The 22,927-nt window shown below is 29.2% G+C and overlaps 1 protein-coding gene across 2 annotated transcripts in view; it reads right to left on the minus strand.

Annotated features, from left to right (window-relative positions):
• Window positions 1-217: 217 nt before the first annotated feature.
• Window positions 218-22,927, minus strand: part of LOC145256247 (BCL11 transcription factor A-like) — a 237,546-nt gene continuing 214,836 nt past the window's right edge. For both annotated transcript variants that reach the window (XM_080114899.1, XM_080114900.1), the window contains one exon: window positions 218-21,732. In XM_080114899.1, the coding sequence (XP_079971025.1) occupies window positions 19,793-21,732 (1,940 nt within the window). In that variant the 3' untranslated portion in view covers window positions 218-19,792. The remainder of the gene's footprint in view (window positions 21,733-22,927) is intronic.

Below are 22,927 nucleotides of genomic sequence, written 5' to 3' on the forward strand. Positions count from 1 at the left end.
CAACGAAAAAATAGAATATCTTTTACATCCGTAGACTTTCATTTTTTTTTTTTTTCAATGCCACATTTTTAACCAGTCTTTAAAAATCCAAAAATACATTCTCTAAATGCATTATGGGAGATTGTCAGTGATGTACTTTCCTATTTGCAAATTTTGGATACTTTCTGCATTATGCCAGCTCCGACAACTATCGTGACCCGAGGCCAGCAAATTTAGGTTTTTCCCTTAAAAGAAAATATAAAACTTTGCAAGTGGAAAATAAGCTTTCAAACTAGTTTTGCCTTGATATGATATTTGTATATTTTTTAAACGAGGCTTGACAATTATTTTTTGTATTATTTGCATTGTTTGGACTATTGTTAGGTTGTTTTTTCCACAGTGTATCAGCCGATGTGACCTCTGACCATCTTTAAGTGCATTCACACTGGATGTATTGGTAAATGGTGAAAAATAGCACAAAGTCTATTTATTTTTTTTAAATAAATCCAGGTTCATTCTGATTTTTTCACCTGAAGATGGTCACAGTTCACTCTGATTCTTCCACCTGAAGATGGTCGGAGGTTACATCGAATGAAACATTGTGGAAAAAACAACTAAGATGAGAACGATAGTCCAAAAAATCCAAATTTTGCCTTGTTTATATTTTTGTTGCATGTCATGCAAATTTTAAGGTTATTTAATGCTAAAACAATACCAAGTGTAAGTAATTTGTTAAACATATGTCAGAATTTCTTTCTTTTTTTTTTTTTTGTAAACCAACATCTATAAATGGGTTTTTGTGTTCATAGCTTTCTCAACGTTATCAGTAGTGATTGAACATAATCATTTACAACTAAGCTAATTCCGATGTCTATCATCGCAGCATCTATTAAGGAGTCAATTCTTATTCAGATAATTGCATACATTGTTGCCAAATGCATGTGCTTGTATCAGCTGGTAAGCGTTGCTATCTATGGGTTTACTAATTATAACAAAAATAAATCAATTATAATAGTTTGAAGACAAATCACACATACTACCATATATATATATAAGGCATAATCACATTGACACACCTGTGCTCGTCAGATCACCAAAGTTAAGCAATGTTGAGCCTGGCTAGTACCAGATGGGTGACCATTTGCAAATTCTAGGCACTGTATGTGCTCTCTGCTTATCTCAGCATTGTTTCCACTTGCCAATGGTATATAACAACGCCGACTCAGGAGAGGTGTGGTTGGAGATTGCATAACTCTTGCCACAAAAATTCCATGTACAGGCACCGTTACAGTGAGTATCTATAGTCTGTCAAGACTGAAGGAAACTACCATATATATGTCCATCTGCCATTCTTCTAACAATTTAGTCTGGATCTCTTGGATTACTTTGAATTTGTTGTCTTTCTGAAAAAAGGGGGGACTCACTTATAAACAGTCTGGATTTCCCTAGATTGCTGCCGACTTCTCCAGAAACAAGTGTAAAAAGTTATTTTGCTTCCAAAATTGTCATTAAATCAAATAATTTAAGAATGAGATCATTTCAAAGTAGGAGACAGAAGAAAAAGTTATAGGGAGTGATATAGATATAAAATACAGCATAATGACATTTTGGTTAGCCACTTGTAGCAGTAGTATCAGAGGTTATCGCAGAATCAAACCCATGAAGTTGAATACCACGTTAATTCCAATTTTTAGTAGTTGAACTAATCTTTCTCTCTCTCTCTCATATATATATATATATATATATATATATATATATATAAAAAGAGAGAAGGGGGTCATATATAGAGAGAGACAGGATGATCAAAATATTTGTTTTCACAACTGTGGCGTTCTTGTGTTTTCAGTAATTTAAGCATAAGACACTGGATTTAAAGAAGAATAAAAGATCCTGATCAGATTAAAAATAAAATAAAAATTCTTCGAATGCTGGGATAAATATATTGCAACAGTTAACAGATGGAGGAGGAGGGGGAAGATGGAGAGGTGGGGGGATTAATTTGTATGCTTATCGAAAGACAAAATTAATACAAGACGTATAAAATCATAAAAAAAAAAATTGAAATAAATTAAAATTTCAAAATTAGACAAAGATATAAAGAGGCTACGATACTGGAATTTATTTTTTATTTTATCTTTTTTTTTTTTTTTTTTTTTTTACATCGTTATTTTTTCATCTTTCTGTAAATTTAAGTTCCCTTCCAAAATTCATAAAAAAAAAAAAAATAAATAAATAATAAAAAAAAGTATTTATGAATTTTTAGGATTTATTTTTTTTTGTTTAATATTTTTTTAATAATGAATGAGCACCATGTATTGAAGTAATGAACTTATTCTGGGAAAAAAATCTTTATTTTTTGTTTTATTTTAAAAATCACTTGAATGCAATATATTTAAATAAATGTGTGTGTGTGTATATATATATATATATATATATATATATAACACAATGAAAGTACATTTTAAACGACTTTCATGTGACTATGATTTTTATACATTTTCTTGGGGTTCATTTTTCTTTTTGAGACAATTTGTCAGCAGAAATGTTTTTTTTTTTTTCTTGATCATTGCAACCTTTAATATTATTAGATATTGTACTAAATGTGAAAGGAAATGTGGGTATTTATTCACAATTGGAAGAACAATTTACGATGGGGAAATTAAAAGAGTTCATGGCAGTTGGTGGCAACTGCAGGATAAATGAGGAAGATATAACGCAGACCCCTGGAACTACAATACTAATTAAAAAAAAAAAAAAAAAAAAAAAAAAATTTCTAAAAAAAGATTTTATAGAAAATTTTCTAAAAAAAAAAAAAAAAAAATGTTTGTTTTTTTTGGGGGGGGCCTCTTGTGCTTCAAGTTTTTTTTTTTTTTTTTTTTTTTGATTTACACTTCTTTGGATTTTGATATCTTGCTAATTCATACGATTTGACTTTTTAAATTTTATTTTTTTTCTCTCCTCTCCTAGAGAAAGTGGATAATATACAAATCCTTCGTTTCCGTTAGTCACAGGGAGTCAACATAAAAAGGAGCTGTATTGCAATTCTCAAGATAACCGCTATTTTTTTTTTTCCATCGTCTTTATTGTACGTTATCATCATCCTATTTTATAACAGATGATTATAATATTATACAACAGGGATACCAAGGGGATGAGAGAGAGAGAGAGAAAGGAGAAAAACACACATACAATCTTATATACACCTACCATACATATTTGTATGCATTTGACCATATATATATATATATATATATATATATATATATATATATATATATATATATATATGCACACACACAATGAACTTACAAAGAATTCACAAATTAGAATATAGCATAGACATATGATGTAGTTGAAGTTGCTTGATTAGAAATAATTTTACATTTATAATGTAAAAGAAAATATAATTATCACAAACATGAGGAAAGTTCCATAATATTGGCTTTATGTCAAGTATTAGATATTTATAAGACTTTTTTCTGATGAATGTTCTATATATATATATATATATATATATATATATATATGCTACAAATACATGTAAATCCATGTATATCATTAGTTACAAATTTTGAGAAAGAAATGACTGACTCATCTCAATTAAGGTGTTTAATTAATAAACAACCTAGCAATATGTCACACACACACACACACACGTTGCATATGGTGCATTAATCTGCAACACCTAATTAATTAAAATATCAGATGTATTTCAAAGCAGGTATTTTACCTGATCAAACATTACTCCACAATATAATTTTTACATTTTAAAAAATCAAGCTTTAAAAAAATAAAAAACAAGCAAAATAATAAATAATAATACTTTATTCATGAGATAGTTATCAAATGTAAAATAATAATAATGATGATGATGATGATGATGATGATGATGATGATCAGAAGTACCATATACACCGATATCACCTCAAGAGAGGAAATCAATGAGAGAGAGGAGGGGGGTACATCTGTAATTGCATTTAGAACTTGTTGGAAATTTGTGTCAGTGATTAGAAATATGAATAGATTGTCCAAAACATTGGTCAATCATTATTAGAGAACTATGTACCAATTCCCCAAAAGTTACTTGTATAAGATACCGAATATTTTTTATTTAATTTTTTTTTTTTTTAACGAGGATTAGAAAATTGCATATTTTTATGTTTATTAGAATGTTGTTGCTATAACCATTATTTAGCAATTAGAATTTAGTAAATAATGCTATGGATTAATGACAAAATAAAATGCACTTCATAAAACAAGATGGCACGTGACGATTATTGATTGACATGAAATTCTTATTGTACTAAGTGCATTATATTTTTGCCACCACTGACTCTACTTTATAGAGAGAGATCTGCAATTTTGTATTGGACACATTTTGTCATATACAACCCAATTGGTTTGAGACCATCTTTTTTTCTTTTCGTTTTATGACTTACTTTGATTCTCTTTCTCAATATATATATATATATATATATTATACACGCACACAACCAAATATCAGATATATATTTTAATTAGTAAGACTGTCATATAGCGCCTTTTCTCCATCTTGAAACTCTTGTTTATATAAGTTTAATATATATACATGGCAATTAAGCTATTGCAATAACCTGACAAATCCTCACAAGGATGAAACGTGGGAATTTCTGTGTAGCTTAATTGACATATATTTTCAAAACTTACTCCCGATCTCTACTTGTGTATCGATTTTTTATACAATACTAATAAATATATATATATACACACACACTATTTATTTTTAAGGGGTGTATACCGTTTCAATAAAATTATTAAAAATAATTTATATATATATATATATATATATATATAGGGGAAGAAGTTGATTACATATATGTGATTTGATTATTTCATATATATCTATCAAATTGATAAAAATTGTTGATACAAGGGAAAAAAAACTTGAACTTTTAGAAACAACTTATTCCACTAACATATTATGTCAAACAAATCTGTTTCAGTGAAATGATAACATTAATTAAAAGAAACATACAAAAAAAAAGCATTTATATTTACAAAGATCTTTTTCATCTTATCATACCAATGAAATAGTTTCTTTCAGCACAATTAAATTTTTTGTACCATAAACTGTCTATTTCTCTCCCTTTCTCTCTATTTTCTTTTATTTTCAATCATTTTACATATTAGTCAAAGACTTAAAATTCTTTCAAATTAAAACGCGTTTAAAAAAACTTTTAACGTAAATCCTGTAATTATTAACTTTAGTTTTAATGATATATTTTTAATTCTAGTTTTATTCGGGAGGGGGGTGGGTAGAAAAGGTACAGGAAGCCAACTTGAGCCATATATCCCAATCAGTTCCAAAAGGTCAATAAATAAAAATGTTACATATGTGTGATTATATATATATAACAATTGTTTATATGGTTCTGATTAGGACTTATAAGAATCAATTTCCAAAGCAAAATGAACTTCAATATTTAAATCATTAGTAATTTTAATAATTGCAATAGACCTATGAATACATAAAATTGCAGATAAGAATTATATTCTTCTGTGATTTAATGTAGGTTTCAGAGCATTAAAGAATCTTACACGTGTTCAGGAGAAAATGTAATGCCTACGTGACCAAAATCTGAATCATATGACATTCTACGTCTTTAGGGATAGTTGCTGGATAAAAACTTCACAAAATCCAGGTAAAAATTTTTTTTTCTCTCAGAAATTATCATTAAATCACATGATATAAGGCTTATCTGTAATATATATATATGTAAATATATTAGGTGATGATCAGTATAATTAGAAGTAAATGTTCATATAATTTCGGGCCTTTTTTAAAATTGGGGAAGCCGTATATAGAACAATCACCAAATAATTCTAAATGTCTCAACCTCAAAACATTTCTTTCACTGTTTACGGAAATACAGAGAATTGAAAATCATTAGCTGTTATATATATATATAAAAAAAAAAAAAAAAAAAAAAAAAAAAAAGTAAAATGCATTATATTAGGGCGAGTACATAAAGGTTAACATGTATATTGATGGAATTAATGAATTAAAAAAAAAATATTTACAAAGATTTAAGGTAAGACAGACAGCAAGGGTCAAAGTTAAAACTTCAACATTCTAGCTACAAGCTGTACAATTACTGCATGTACCTGCCTAAATGTAAGATGGGGTGGGGGTTAAGATTAGAAATTAGTTTGGAAACCAGGTGAAAATTAAAAAAAAATAAAATTATATATAAACATATATATATATGAATATATAAAAGTTTGGAATTCATTCGATATTTTTTTTTATAGATATCTGTTGAAGTATTGCATTTTTTTTATTAGTTCTTATTTTTGAAGGCTATCCATTTATTACAGAATGGTATCTTAATCTGCCAGAGAATTATCACACAAGAAATCAAAGAATCTGTCAGATATAATTTTACACAACCAATATAAGACCCGGAAAATTTAGGGCAATGTTTTTAGTCAGTTCTAAGATAAAAGAAAATTAATGAATTTGAGCATAACTTCATATATACATACGCATACTAATTATATATACAATGTATATATGGATTTTTGAATAATTTATGCCATTGCCTTGATATAAAAACTCTTCCTTTTTTAGTCAAGAAAACTTTTCTGATGCAATGTAAATGATCTATAAAAAAATAATTTAAAAAAAAACAGCTCAATTCGATGTGAACCTTTTAAGAAAGAATCAAAACCATTTCACAATTCTAAGATGCAACTTTTTACAATAACAAAAACAAAGCACTGACTAAAAGATTTCGATGCTTCATGGTCTGAAGTTAAGCAATATTTAGTTTGTGAGAAATACATCACACAAACACACCCTAGGCAGGGGGAAGTTTCTAGGAATACTGGATTTCTCAATCAGTCATTCCCATAGTAACAAATGTAACCCACTAAGTTAACCATGAACACAACCTTCTGTCACAAAACAAACTCCTGACATTTTTGGCGTACAGTTGGGGGAAAATATAACAATAATTATGACGATAGCATAATAAAAGGAGACTAAAGTGAAGTCTTTTTATGGAAGACTGAAAATTAGAGGAAGATCTGGAAGACACAGAGAATACAGAGCAATAGAAAATCTGCATTTGGCACACACACATATTTATGGTTAGGAGTGCAGACTATCACCAAGGCGGTTGAGTTTCAAACCTGGCTTGAGGTAGTTGCAAGTCTAGCCACACTGATGAGCTGTGATACAGCGAAACAATGCTGTATGTGGATGACTACATATATATATATAGTCATATATTTTAGAGTAATCTACTGTTTATATAGCATTACAGATTAGTTTAGCTTTAAACATAATGTATCATATCTATTTCTTAATGTACATTCCTATGGAGGGAGGAGTTCTTAGTATCAAGGAAATGGTATAAACAGTAGAGATATACAAATGAAGGTTGATGATTAATAGCGTGTGAAAATAATACTCTTGATATGTACACATCCATACTATATATATATATATATATATATATATATATATATATATAACACACATGCACACACAGATCTTTTGTAATGGAAGATTTTTTAAATCTTAAAATCTGACTAAGTGAACCTTCTATGGAAGCCCCTGATGAACAATGGTAATATTTTTTCTTTCTTGGAAAAATAACACAACTCTCCCAAATTTAATAACAATTTGTCTTTTATAAAATAGCATGAAATCGTCGAAACATGCCATTTTTTTTTTTTTTTTTTTTTTGGAACTAATTATTATATTAACAAGATCCCTGATAAAACTCCATCAGATTTTTTTTTTTTTTTAATTTTACGGCAAGTCTTGCATAGTTAGTTCCTTGAGCAATGATCAAAATCTATCTTTTTTTTTAATTTTTTTTTTTTTGTTCATTTAAAAAAAAAATTGGTATGGGGCGGGGGGAGAGGATTTTGCCTTATTCTGCATTCATTCTTTTAAACTTTAGTAAACAAACAAAACAACAACAAACAAAAAACAAAAGAGTTTGGTATCTCACACAATTCAATTTAGATTATTTTCTCTTGAATTTGTGGATGAATAGATACAGAACTACAGCCAGATCTAAAATATCTAACATTTAAGTGGATAATATATGGAATTTTAACAGACATACTATCGCAGACAAATGAGTATTAACCGTAAATGGATGGTAAAAATGGAATATGGCTAAAAAATAATGTATTCGGTTTATAAGTAACCCTAAAAAGAAATTAACTACTATGGTTATATATATATGGTAAAAATGGAATACAGCTAAAAAAATATGTTTCACAGAGATGTCAATAGCTCTGAACAAATAAATTTCTAAAAATGTCTGCATCACAAATCCCTTAACATAGATGGTCAAGTGTTAAAAAAAAGAAAAAAAAAAGAAAATGTTCATAATTTTAATTTGGAAAAAAAAAAAAAAAGTTAATTTTTATACCAAACATTTGTATTCATATCAAATTAATACACAATTTATTACATGATTAAGGCTTAAAGTTGATGAAACTAATTTGCTTTTGTTTTGTTTTGGAGATTTTTAAGTCATTAAATCATTAGATAATAATTTTAAAAAATGGTAAATGTATATTTGTTACCAGGTTTGTCGTCACTTAGAACACCATAGTAACTACAACACAGGATAAATAAATTTTTAAAACTTCAGATAAAATGATGCTGACTGAACGAATAGGTTGTCAAGGTTGGCCACATTTTGCCTAAAGAAGCTGGGAGGACGTATTTAATTTGAAAAAACTTTTTCTGCTTTTAAATTATCTTATAGGTTTGGTTTTGCCTATTCCGTGTTAATTCTGTCTTTTCTTGATGAGTATTTAATACAAAAATACTACATATCAAACGTGAATCACTACTCATAGATGGTAAAAAGATTCCAGGTTCGTACCTTTCACGAAGACATTAATGAATAAATATCATTAACAGATAGAATAGGGCTTGAACTTCTACAGTCTATGACATGTTATGTTAATAACACACCAACATCCCAATACAAAGCATGGAAAAACATATATATAAATGGTTACAAATCTATTTCAGAGGTTTGATACCATTTCTATTATTCCATATTTCCTTGTTTATGTAAGATTGCACATGATGATGATGATGTGTAAAAAAATAAAAGAGAAGAAATGATTGACCGAAGCCAATATGCTTTCTATAAAGAGCGATGGCATATTTTTCCTACTCGGTCAGCCACATTTTTGTCTGTTAATATTTTACTTATAATAATAAAAAATTTTTTTTTAAAATAGACAACTGTTTTTGTTAACCCTTGAAGATAGAAGCAGCATCTCCTTCATTTATTTGTATAGATCCAACCCCGTGGTCAATTTAACATTTAAATCATTTTTTTTTTCTCAACTTAACCCAGTGGTTCCAGCACACAAAGCGCAATCGAAATGCATACAAAGACAAACCATTGTCAGTAACGAATTGACATAACCATTCAAAGTAAAAACACATTTTATTCTTTAATGTTTTTAAATGCACTATACAAATTGAGTGAAATTAGTTCTTGGGGAATCAATTTTTGCTTTTTATTTTAAAATTATTTTTCACCATTAAATATATCACAACCCTAATGAACCCAAGAACTAATTAGGCGAATGTTGACAAGTTATGCGATCTATGCAATATATATTATTTGGTATATGATGGGAAGACAAGACAGCTGATAATATTATAAATAGAAGTATTAATGTCACAAAAAATAATGTAAAAAAAAAAAAAAAAACAGAATTTGTATTAAAACCTGATCATTCTGAAGTGCACCATGAAACAAGTTATGAACTTATTGATAATAGAAGAAAAGTATTATTTATATTAATGTAGCATGTGAAATTTTCTAAATCAAATATGGCGCCAGCTTGCAGAAGAAAAAACTGATGTGCTCATCCTCTTCTATGCTTTACAGCCATATATCTGAAGATTCATTTTTAACTATAAAATTCTATTTCTGCTTGTAGAGTTTTTCAAGATAAAAATTTAGTTAAACTTAAATTCTTTACACGAGTTGGAACTGTTAGAATTGCAAAGACTTCATCTCTGCACGAGATATATCTTATTGGATGAATCAAAATGCTTCGCTCGTATTCTTAGAACCAAATGTGAAAAAATTATTCAGCTAATGGTAGAAGAGCTTATTTGAGTATAAATTTTATTTTAAAAAAAAACAAAACAATAATTGATATTATCTATATCTACCTATCTTTTATATATATATATATATATATATATATATCAAATTTTAGTCATTCAATATTTTTATTCTGAAGTATATATGTGTGTCATTATATATAGTACATATATATATATATATTAAAACCTATTTAAGGAGAATTTTCAAATATTTATGTCAATAAAATACTGAAACTGAAAAAAGATTTGGAGGAAAAGCTCACTTAAGTTCATGTTTTAGTTAATTTTGATCATTTTGATAAAACGTTAAGAAAAAAAATATGCTGGGTATTAATTTAGCATAAACTGTTGAAATTGCCTATGATTTAAAACATCAAAAAGAAATTTTATCAACTAAAAGACACATTATTCCTTCATCTCATTTTATGTATATACTTTTTTGGCTTTAATAATATTTTGATCCTACATAGATATTAAGTAAAGGAATGAAAACGCCAAAAATTTAAAGAATATTCCTTGTTTTTAAAATTGCCCTGCCAGACAAGATATTCATTGGATTTTTTACAACTGGATGTGTGGAAATAAATTCAATTTAACATATCTACAGAGGAAAACGATTCATATGTGTGAATGAATGAGAAAAAAAATACATTTGAAGAAAATATTATAGAGATATAATTTTATTAAACGTTTTAAGCACATGTCATGTTTTGTTAAACCTTAAAACAAGATTGAATAATATTTGATCAATATTATTTTCTTTAATTGGTATTTCAAATTATATATACATATACACATTTTGGCGCTTTCCTGAACATCTGAGAACTTTATGTATGAAGTTTAGCCACATTATACTGCTTTGATTTGTCGACAAACTCTGATGATAGGATTTTTGTGTAGCTACTAGAATCTATTCAAGTATGCTCCGTATTCTCCTAGAAACACATGTAAGTTCTTCTTTGCTGTGAAACTGACATTAAATCAATTTGATATAACTCTGATCTCTCATTTTATTCATATTATATATATATATATTCTCCTCTATGTTGATATATATAAAAGAATAGACTCCTTTTGTTTTGTTTTTGTTTTTTTTTTTTGCATTTAATCCTGTTTAAAAGTATGATGCAGAGAAAGACAAAAGATAGAATGAAAAAAAATAAAATGGAGAAGTTGTCTACAAACAAACGATATTTGTAGGATATTGCACACATTAGAATGATTTTGAATATTAGATTGTTGGATACACACAAGAGAGAACTTGACAAAATCAACTGATAAAACTATAAATAATACTCTAACAATGAAAAAATATTAAAAATCCCCCCCTTTTTTTTATGAGAGGATTTTTTTAAGCAGGTTTTTGGAGTGAATCCCACTCTCTGCCCTGTATAGCCAGAACATGATTTTTTTCTTTTTTTATTTTATTTCGAAAATGAACTAAAATAAAAGAAATTTTTTTTTAAAAAACCCAAAAAACAAAGAATCATTAGAAGGTTGTATATTTTTTAGCATATTTTGAATGTAGTAATTTAATTTTTAGTTTTATTTCGAAAATGAACTAAAATAAAATAAAAAAACAAAAAAAAAAACAAAGAATCATTAGAAGGTTGTATATTTTTTAGCATATTTTGAATGTAGTAATTTAATTTTATTTCTACAAGACATATAATCAGCATTTCAATTTTTTTTATTGTCCTCATTTGAAGAAAAAATTTTTTTTTTTTTTTAAATTTGTAGGCAGGAGGGAAGGTATAATAAGTGTTGAGACTCCTCCCCCTTCTCTCAAGCCTTTAGATTATTTCAAAAAGTTGTATCAGTTGCTATATTTATAAGAGAGAGTGCTCAATATCCAGGATAGAGCATATGCAGATCTCAGTTTTTAATGAACAGCACATGCTGAATCAGTTTTGCACCTTGACCTGCTCCTCAAGTTTTGCTCAGATGAACGCAAGCCAAGAGAATGACAGTCAGGATGTTCTGTTAATGTTATACTATTCAAACTTAGATCTACATATGTGTGTGTGTGTGTGTGTGTGTGTATACATATATATTTGTAAGTATATATAGACTTACTAGCTGCCTTAGGAATTATTTCAGTGTGTAAACAATATTCTCTCTCTCTCTCCAATGTTTTTTTTTCATCAGTGGATTATTATTAGCACCTGTATAACAGTAGATATGTGCATATTTATGATGATTGATTATATATATATATATATATATATATATATATATATATATATATATATATACACACCACCTAGCCAAGCATGTGCACATTTTTGTATTATCATATGCATATATTCTACAGACATGTTTTATGTTTTGAAATATATTTAAAAAGAAATAATTTTTGAATGTTATGGATGATTTTTTATGGGGGTTTGGAAGATAACATCTTGCATGTCATAGACATATGCACAATGTATATATACATATATAACAGATTATATCCACACACACACGTGTGTGTGTATGTACATGTACACATGCATATATATGAGCACACCGTAAATGTAAACAATGACTTTGTGCTCAGTAGCTTCCATTTATCTGTGCCGTGTGGGTACAAAGATAATATTGTAGAAAAATAATTTACAGGATTCACTCACTGAATGTTTAATTAATGATAAAACTTTGAGGTGGTATTAATAGGATTGCAGAAGAACAAAGAAAAAGAAAACATGAAATAGTCACAATTAGTTTCTTTCACATGAATTTGTTAGATTCTTGCAGATATTTCTTATAAAGATCACGGATTTTATCAATTCTTTTAAAAAAAATAGTTCTGGCGGATAGACAGAGATATTCTGATCATGCTCATTTTGGGGTAAAGTAAACTACACACACATATTATATATATATATATATATATATATATATATATAACGGTCAACATTTTGCTAGTATTATTCGAACATCCTTTTCTCTGTCGTGTCTTTCTCTCTCTCTCTCAACCTATGAGTAACCTCCCATACATTCCCTTCCCCTTGAAGAAAAAAAAACAAAAGAAAAAAAAAACAAATTGAAATATTCAAACATTATTAGAAAATGTATAATTGTGTAAAAATAAACAAAACGCCCGGCAAAGAGTGGGGGGTATGTACATAATATATATACACATGCACACACAAACAGCACACACACACACACATATATATGCATGTATTTTTATATATATATATATATATATATATATATATATATATATATATATATAAAACTGATGTACATAGTTCAATTTATAATAGTTATGATTCCAGTGTATCTATGTGGATCTCGTGATGCACACGTGATAGACACTCAAAAGAATTGGGGTATTTAAAGATTGAATAAAAAGAAAATGTTTTTTTGTTTTTTTTTAATTATTTAAAAAAAAAAAAAAAAAAAAAAAAGTTATACTGATAAGGAGAAATATTCAAACACAGTTATGTATCCAATCCAATGAAATGTGTGTATGACATTCAAATTATTGGTGTACCGCATGTATACACATGTGCTCGGTGTGTGTATACCCTAAGAATAATACAAGAGTGCATGCATATGGGTGAAAACAAAATATAGAAGTTTACAAATATAGATGCATTTGTGTGTGTATATGAGTTTGTTCAGAATTATGTGTGTGTCTGTTGCATGTGTGTATGCATGCATATACATATATGTGTGTGTGTGTTTGTGTCTGTATAAATTATGTAAGCATGCATTAATAACAGCTGATATTCTCAACTTTTTTTTTCTTTCTCCAAGGGTGGGGCTGGGAAATTCTATGAAAAAAAATTTTTTTTAACTTATTACTGTTATTATCATTATTAATATTATTATTATTAGCCAGTGTGATAAAAAGTTTTTTAAAAATTTAATTTTTAAATGGATGTATTTATTTGCTCCAAAATCATTTGGTTTTGTGTATCAGATATATATATGTATATATATATTTATTTATTTTATTTTTTTGTATACACATTTTATGCATATTAGAACAATGACTTTTCTCAAATACCTTGACAATGGTGAAATTTCACACCAAATTTCACTTTTGTTAACATTATTATAGTTTTTTTTTTTTGTACATTTTATTTTTTTTAAAAACTTCACTCTTTGATGAATTGGCACCGAAAAATTAGGCACCCCGATTTTTATTTCATCCCCACCCCCATTTTTTTTGTTATATATATCATTTAATTATTAGCCATTGGCAGTGTTCAGCATTTGATTTATTTACATAAGTAACCTTCATCTCTCCAGAAAGCTCATAAAACCGACCAACTCCAATATTTTACCATATTTTCGTTTAGGTAGGGGAAAGGTTGACATAACTGATAATCGTAATAATTGGGAGAGGGTTTTTGCTTGTGTTTCCTTTGTTTTTATTTTTTTCACCTTTTTTTTTTTGTCATAAGTTTGCTCACACATTTCCCCAAAGACAAGAAAATGAGAGAGAATATAAATATATATATATCTATATATATATATATATATATACATATATAAAAAAAAAAAATAAAAAAAGATTTTTCAAAAAAACACAAAAATTAAACGTTGTATTAACCTCTGACACATTTGATAGCACATGATAAAAAAATTTGATCTGTTTTGTCCAGGATTTTAGCAGCATCATATTTAAAAAAAACCTGTCACTAAAGTTCCTTAATATATATATATATATATATATATATATATATACATATATATATGAAAGGTAATATCTTTGACTTTATAAAACAGGCTTTAACTATGAAATAAGCCTCAAGATAACAGGCACAACTCTTGACATGAGTCTGCTCTGAATTTTCATTCATTTTTTTTCCAAATATTAGAGCAACAGACTCAAAAATAGCAACCAAAGAATACCATTCCGTACATTGTCCTTGAATTTCTTGCATTTTGATTGGTCGTCATTGTATTAAAAAAAAAAAAAAAAAAAAAAAAAAAAAAAACTAAAATCAACAAATATGCTAATTTATCCGAAGAAAAAGAAAAAAGAAAAATTTACTGCATTGGAGTATATTTATAATGTAAGGATTCTTTTTTTCTTTTTTTGCTTTGATTAATCTTGGGTAAAAATAAATATTGAAAAAAAAAAAAAGAAAAAAAAAAAGAAAAGATCAGTAAAACCGTGCATCTTTTGTTTGGTTTGATTTTAATTACAGGTAATTAGGTTTATATTAGATACACCCAAAAACAAAAAAACCCAAAATAACAAAACAAGAAAAAAAAAAAAAGAAAACACAACTTGCTACTCTATAAGAGTTAGCTTGATGTTGGTGTCATAGCGCCAGAGCAATAAAGAAAAAAAAAAGAAGATTTTGTGACTTCAGGAAGAAGAGAGAAAAAAAAATATCTAAATTTTAAAACAATTTAGGGATACATTTTATTAAGAATATTAACAACACAAGTATTAAATAATTTTATTTTCTTAGAACAAGGGTAGGAAGGTGTTAAAGGCAGAAGTTTAATTGTTTTTAATGACTTACTCTGGTTTGTTTTCTGTTTTTTTTTTTGTTTTTGTTTTTTTTTTTACAAATATTTTATCAAAAAGTTCTGGGAAGGGTTTTTGTTTTTTAATTCTTTATAATTAACTTTTATCATAATACTAGACAAAAAATGGACAACATAATTTTTTTAAGTGTGCGGGGGAAGGGGAGTCTTTCATTTTTTTTTTGTTCTGCTTTTCAGTCATATCTGCCAGAAATATGCACCAATGAAACAATTTAAAGAATATTAAGTCAATATCATATTATAGAGTAAATTATATAATTCATGTATCTACATAAAACTTTACTATTATTATTTACTTCCTTGCCAGGACGTTAGACACAAGATCAAGTGTGCTTTTGAGAAGCCAGCACAGCATTCCTCAGTCAGAGTGCCTCAAGCAATTAGCAATCAACTAACCCCTTCTCAAAAGGAAGGCAAAATCTGAAAGGCTAGGCTTCTTGGGTCTAAACAGACCTATACTTTAGCTTTGCAGCAATAAAGCCACTGTCAGACTAATTTGTATCACACACACACACACATATATATATATATATATATATATATATATATATATATGAATGAAATGTATATGGCAAAGGTAGGTCCATCATCCATAATTGTATAGCCATAGCTTGTTTGGAGAGCACGGCAGAACTTATTCCCCACAATCCACATGTAAAATATTAATTTGTGGATGTCCTCCAATAGTTCAAACTGTCATTCTCACGTTCATAAGAGCACTGTGTATAAATATATATATATAAATTATGTAATGAAAGGTTTCTTTTTTTTTTCTTAATTTTCCCCTTTTTGTTCTGATGATATAATAAAGTTATAACTTTATTATATCTCATCCTCCATTTAATATACATACACACATATATATATCTCATGCATTTATATGTCAATTAGCCATTTGTAATGATAGGGCAATAAATAAAACAGCTCCATCGTCAACTGCTTTAATGGTATGACTGGACTAATATATATATACATATATATATATATATATGTTTCCCTGCCTCAAGGTCAGATTATTGAGGACTAAACAAATATCAACTCATCAGGTTTTCCTGAGCATAGCCAAATATATTAGAATTTTGTTTTAGTGGATTTTCTGCTCTAACTGAGATCTTTTATGCTTTGTTACCAATTTAGTTTATATATAAGTCAGAAAAAAAAACATATATATAATTTGATAAAGTCATAACTTTTAAAGTAAAAGCTCGGGAAATGTCAATTTTTGATAACAGGATGCTTCATTTTTTAAAAATTCAAAAGATCCATATATTCGTATTGAGTTGAAGCTTTGTAGTTTAAGACGTGCTAATGAGTGGCTTCCCCCCACAAAATTAAGAAAAATTTTTTTTCTCCGTTATGTCAGCATAGAAGACGCTTTTGATTGTTTTAAGATATTTGAGGGAGGCAATAATCTCTCGTAAATTAAACTAAGAGTGCTCCAATATTATGAAAATTTTTGGATGATTTGTCTTTCTTTTTATGGCACACCATCCCTTTTGATATTATCTTATCCGGAAAAATAATAGCTAGTACAAACAAGATATTTGATGCTGTAATTTAAACACAAGTTACTATTTTTAGCTATAACTTGAAGGAAGTAGAGATTCATATCTTGCTCCACAAACATTAGTATCTATGTCCATCACAATGAATCTGAAGAACTCAATATAGCTGGTTCCATAGTGATGGCATGTATTAGAACAATAACACAACCCATTGTGGGATGGATATACTAAGTAGTAATATATATATATATATATATATATATTCATCCACAGACAGTTGTTTCGTCTGCATCGGTGTGGCTAGACATAGTGAGTGCAACAATCCTGAGAATCAAAACCTGGACATTTATCACTACCAATCATGATTTGAAACAACCAGGTGTCCTACTCTCTAGGATGAGGAATTTATTCTTATTACTAAAATAAATAAATAAATACACACACACATATATATATATATATATAAATGTATATTCTTTCATCATGTTGAAATATTTCCACCATGCATGGATATATATATATATATATATATATATATATATATATATATATATATATATCATGTGTGTTTTCAAAGAGGTCATACATACATTTTGATAACATGCCATGTCTGAAGTAAGGTTGATCAACAATAAATAGGTGATTTTTGGAAATTAGAATTTGTACATGATCCATTTTTTTTTCTTCTTTTTTCTTCCTCTATTTTGTAAATAGCATTAAAAAGCCATCAGTTCTGGAAGTCAGAAGGAGAGGGGAGGAAGAGGAGGAGAAAGATGAAGGTGTCTACGTATTTTAGAATTGTTCCAAAGAAAGACATCTTTGAATAACTGAAGATAGAATAACTTTTTTTTTTAATTTAGACGTTTAGACACAAGAAAATAAAAGTTAAAAAAAAAAAAAAAAATCATATCCCATTTTTTTTTTTAAAGACAACAGAAATTTGAATAGTGTGCTTCTTTCGTTGATATAAGTTTGTATTAGACTTTGTTTTTTTTTTAATTTAAAATTTAGTTGTTTTTATATTAGAATTTTTAAGCTGCATTCTCATTCCTTCCGCAGTTTTCATGATTTTATGCTTGCCATACACCAGTCATTGTATTGATATTAGAATAGAGAAAGATCAGGTAATATCTTACTGCTTTGTGGTTTTTAGAAATATGTAAGGTTGGATTATAGGGGAAAACCAGAGCCCGGTTTAGATTTTGAGAGGGAACTATAAACGCCCCCCCCCTTTATTTCTTTTTAAATAAATAAAATTTATACCATAAGGTCTCCAAATTTGAAAATCTTTAATGTGCTGTTAGCTTTTTTTTGTTTTTTTTAATAGCAAGATGAAAATCAACACTTGGTTTTAATTTTGTTGTTTTAACAGTTAAATAACAAGTTCAAAAACCAGAAGATTAGAATCTTTTAAAGATCGCTGTGAGTCATGACTTCATAGGTTGTAACTTATCACTAAATCTGGTACTGCTGGGAATATATTTACTAATAGTTATGTAATAATAATAATACCTTCTTAATCTTTTTAGTTAAGAGTATCAAGGCATAGTAAATAAAATATAATTATTTGTGTGTTGAGGTGTTTATTTGATTATTTGCTTTCTAATAAGAATTAGAGCTGAAATGATTTAAATTTTTGTGTATGATTTTTTAACAGATTTTCTTTACAGAATTTTCTCCCTTTATATTAGATATTCTCCATTTATGGAGGCAAGGAAAGGATAAATATCTTTGCAAAATTAATTCAGGTCTATGCACAAGTATAAATATATTTTTTTTTTAAATCATAAAAATAAGATTATTCCTTTTTTATTATAACAATCTAAGATTAAAAATGAAATTAGGTTAACAAAAAAATTTTTTTTTTTAAATCTCACAAAAAATCTGAGGTTATTTTTCTTTCTTGCTATACATTTTTCAATAATCTATACTTAAAGACCTTAAAAATATAAAAAGTTTAATAGCAAAATCTTTAAAGCTTTGATACTTTTGTACAATAAAGATTGGTTACGACTTCTAAAATATTAATGCTTTTTTTTTTTATAAGAGTCAAAAATTGTCTTAAAATATTAGAGAATATGTTTAAAAAAAAGCCTATAAAATGTAGGGAAAACTGTAAACGTAAATAACATTACATTTTTAAGAGGTAACATTGAAAGAAATTTTACTATTTCTTTTACGTTAATTCTATTGTTTTGAGTTTTTGGGCCCTTTTCTTTATATTGTTCTTGATTTAATTTGTTTAGAATCTTTAAATAAAGGCTATAATATTCAATAACAATTTGTGTTTTCTTCCATTTTTCTATTTATAATTAAATAATAATCACATGAAAAAATACTTATGGTTTGGAAGGGAGAAAATATTAGGATCATAGGGAAACAAAGAAAAAAAAAATTCTTTTCTTTTTATCCCTATAAAATAACAACCGGTGAAATTAGTCTGTTTTTGTTTTCATTTTGTTTTTTAATTCTTTCTTTTATGTTTACAACTTTTTTCTCTCTCTCTCATAACTTTTGGGAAATTATATAATTTTTTTTTCATCTCTTCCTTTTTTTTTTATAATGCAATAATTTTTGTTTTCTTCTGTTTAAAATACACCCCCCACCCGACCAAAAAAAAAAAAAAATTTGTTAAAAAATATGAAAAACCAAGATGCAGCTATATCGTCGATGTCGTTGTGCTATTAGTGTCAGTATCCGTTTCCTGAACGCCTCTCACCTGACGATTTTCCACACACTTGCGCATGTGCTTTTCCAACGTGCTGGGTACCGAAAATGGCATACTACAAAACTTACACCTGTAGACATCTTTACCAATGCGACCATGCGTCTTCATATGTCGGGTGAGTTTACTTGACTGAGCGCATGCATAGCTGCAAAGCTCACATTTATACGGTTTTTCCCCTGTATGACTTCTTCGGTGTACAGTTAGGTTACTGCAGTTCTTAAAAACCTTCCCACAAAATTCACAGGTATCATTTCTGCGGTCCTTCCTATTAGAGATTGGGCCACCATTGCTGGCGGACGTATTAGAACTCGTACCGGCTTTGGGGTGAGACGAGAGATTAGGTTTCAAGGCACTTTTCGATGGAGAACTAAAATTATTATGATTAGGATCCTGTAGCCGTGACGATAATCCCGACAGGAAATAGTCCTGATGATGGTGGGAACTAGGCATCCACATATTAGAATATATTGATTCCATACTGTTCAATGATGGTTCCGAGGGTTCTGTTTTGATCCGCTTTCTGTAGGGAGATTTAGAGCAGTCCAAAGCTTCCACTTTTTCGTGGCCCGAATACGACAAGTCCGTCTCTTCAGACTTGATGTCTCGGTCACCATTCTCGGTGCCTTCAGAACAATTCTCCTCTGTTTTTGTGTCCTTATTGTGTATATTTTCTGCCAAGGCCTGCTGAAAAGCCTCGTTGTACTGTTGAATGTTATTCAAGCCCGTATTTTCCATTACTTCACTGAGCAAGGAAGACTTTTCACCCACTGTGCTTATCCTTTCATTTGGAGTCCTCCGCTCCTGGAGTCGAGATGACAGCTCAGAGTTTTTCTCCACGTGACAATCTAACGGAATCGGGGATCCATTATGTAACTCATTGATTCCCTCCAGATCCTCCTCATCTTCAAGCTCCTCTTCCATCTCTTCCTCTTCCTCTTCTTCGTTCTCGTCTTCGTTGTCTAGGTCAATATTAGAATCGTCGTGTTTTATCATGTGTTTGTTAGAGTCTGGGGTGCTACTACTAGAGGGGACACTGCCCTCAGAGGCATTAGATATGTTTGACGTTTGCGACATACTACTCAGCGGGGACTTGTTCATATGTGTTTTCATGTGTCGTTTCAGTTTACTAGCTTGCGTGCATGCGTGTGGACATAGGGGACACTTAAAGGGTTTTTCACCAGTGTGAGATCTTCGATGTACAATAAGATTACTTTGAAACCGAAAACACTTTCCACAAAACTCACATGATTTCAACTTACTTGCAGGGCTTAAGTTCTTCGGTAAAGATTCTTGTGAGTGCGATGGCGTTGGTGTTATCGATGTGAATGTTGAAGAAGGCTGTGAAAAAGGAGGCGTTGGCTTTCGTAAAGGAGGAGTCTGAGTCGATGCCAACTGACGAAGACGCTGCGAGTAAAAGTCTATCGTTTCCATTATACGCGGCCGGTCATTAAACGGCGTCGGAAAGGGGGTTGGCACGTCGAATGCAGATGAAAGATTTGAAAGGCCTTGGACATTCCTCGAATGAAAAGGATCATTCATTAAATCCAAGCGAAATTCCGGACCCGTTGGGGGACGGTTAAAAGGGCTAAGAGTAGGCGCAGGCGGCATTTGGTGTTGCCGATCAAATGGCATACGGAACATGAAGGGATGAGGAGGATGAGGTAGACCATCAGCTGCATTCGGAGCTGGTGGGGTCATGACATGGTCCGACGATGCCTTAGGTGATGGTGTGGATAAATTTGAAATTTGGGCCGAGAGATCTGGCGCTGGTAAGTAGATTTTCATACCATGAGTGCTTTGTACATGTTGCACGAGCGACCATGCTGAGTTTACAGTCGTCTTGCATGTACCGCACAAAAACTTTGATGGTTCTGAAATGGAACAAGAGAAAGAAAATATGTTATTTTTTATATTTACATGAATAGGTGTGCATAAATACACTTTATACTAACATAAAAATAAAATGACTAAAATAAAGAGAAAGTTATATACATACATACACATATACATACACACATTGTACAAACATAACAAAATGACTAAAACAATGAAATAAAAAACATCATGGTTATGTTTTATATTATTTTTACACAAAGGAGTAACCACTTATCAAGGCCTGAAGGACACTTGAGGATAAAGGTTAATGATTGTAAGGTGGTAGTGTAGTAACTGTTAATGATGTAAGTTGGATACAATTTGATTATTTACAGGAACGGCTCAACAAGAACTTGTTTATATTGGACTTGAAGGTTACCATACAGGAGTCAGCTGGAAAGCAGGCAACTGGAGAGAGTTCCACAGGCGTGCAGTTCTAAGAAAGAAGCTTTGTTCATGGAACCTGTATTTAAGTTTAGGCACAAAGAGAGTAGAGGAAATTGTTGATCGTGGTTGTAGTTAGTTGTGTGTTTTGTGGAAGTTTGACAAGAGAGGGGGACCATAGATTGGAGCTCAGACGAACACTTGCCATGAAAATAACAATAAAGCAGAAACAGGCTAGCAACGTCTTTTCTGTGGGAAAGGGGTTGTAGGGAAGAGAAAAGGACATCACCTTAAAGGTTTCAAAGCTGGTCATTAGACAAATGCTTATGATTGAGTTATACAATCTGGACACAAAATCACCATAACATTTATTTTTTAATAGGCTAATTAAAAAAAAAATAAATAAATACCCAGAATTAATACTGTTATACTTGTATCTTTATTAAGTTACATTATTATTTTATAATTTGCAAGGGCAACGTTGGGAGACAGGTCCTGATAGTTAAAAATATAATTTGTTAACTTTGACATTCATGTTTTTATCTAAAAATTGATATCGGAAGGAATGAATGGGAATCTTTGAAAAGATGTAAAAAAAAAAAATAAAATAAAAAAAATGCAATAAAGCTCTTTTAGTGAGGTTATAAAGTATAGATATATTTATTGATAATCATTTGATTTTTATTGGCTCTTCTTTCTCACTCTCAATTATTTATCCCCTCCAACTACTTCTCATATCATTAACTCTATATCCTTTCAGTGTGCACGATAACAAGCAAAAAAGGTTTTAGTACTATACAGATGATG

This window comes from Euprymna scolopes, chromosome 32 (genome assembly GCF_053919585.1).
Source record: "Euprymna scolopes isolate OS-2025 chromosome 32, ASM5391958v1, whole genome shotgun sequence".
Classification (NCBI taxonomy): domain Eukaryota; kingdom Metazoa; phylum Mollusca; class Cephalopoda; order Sepiida; family Sepiolidae; genus Euprymna; species Euprymna scolopes.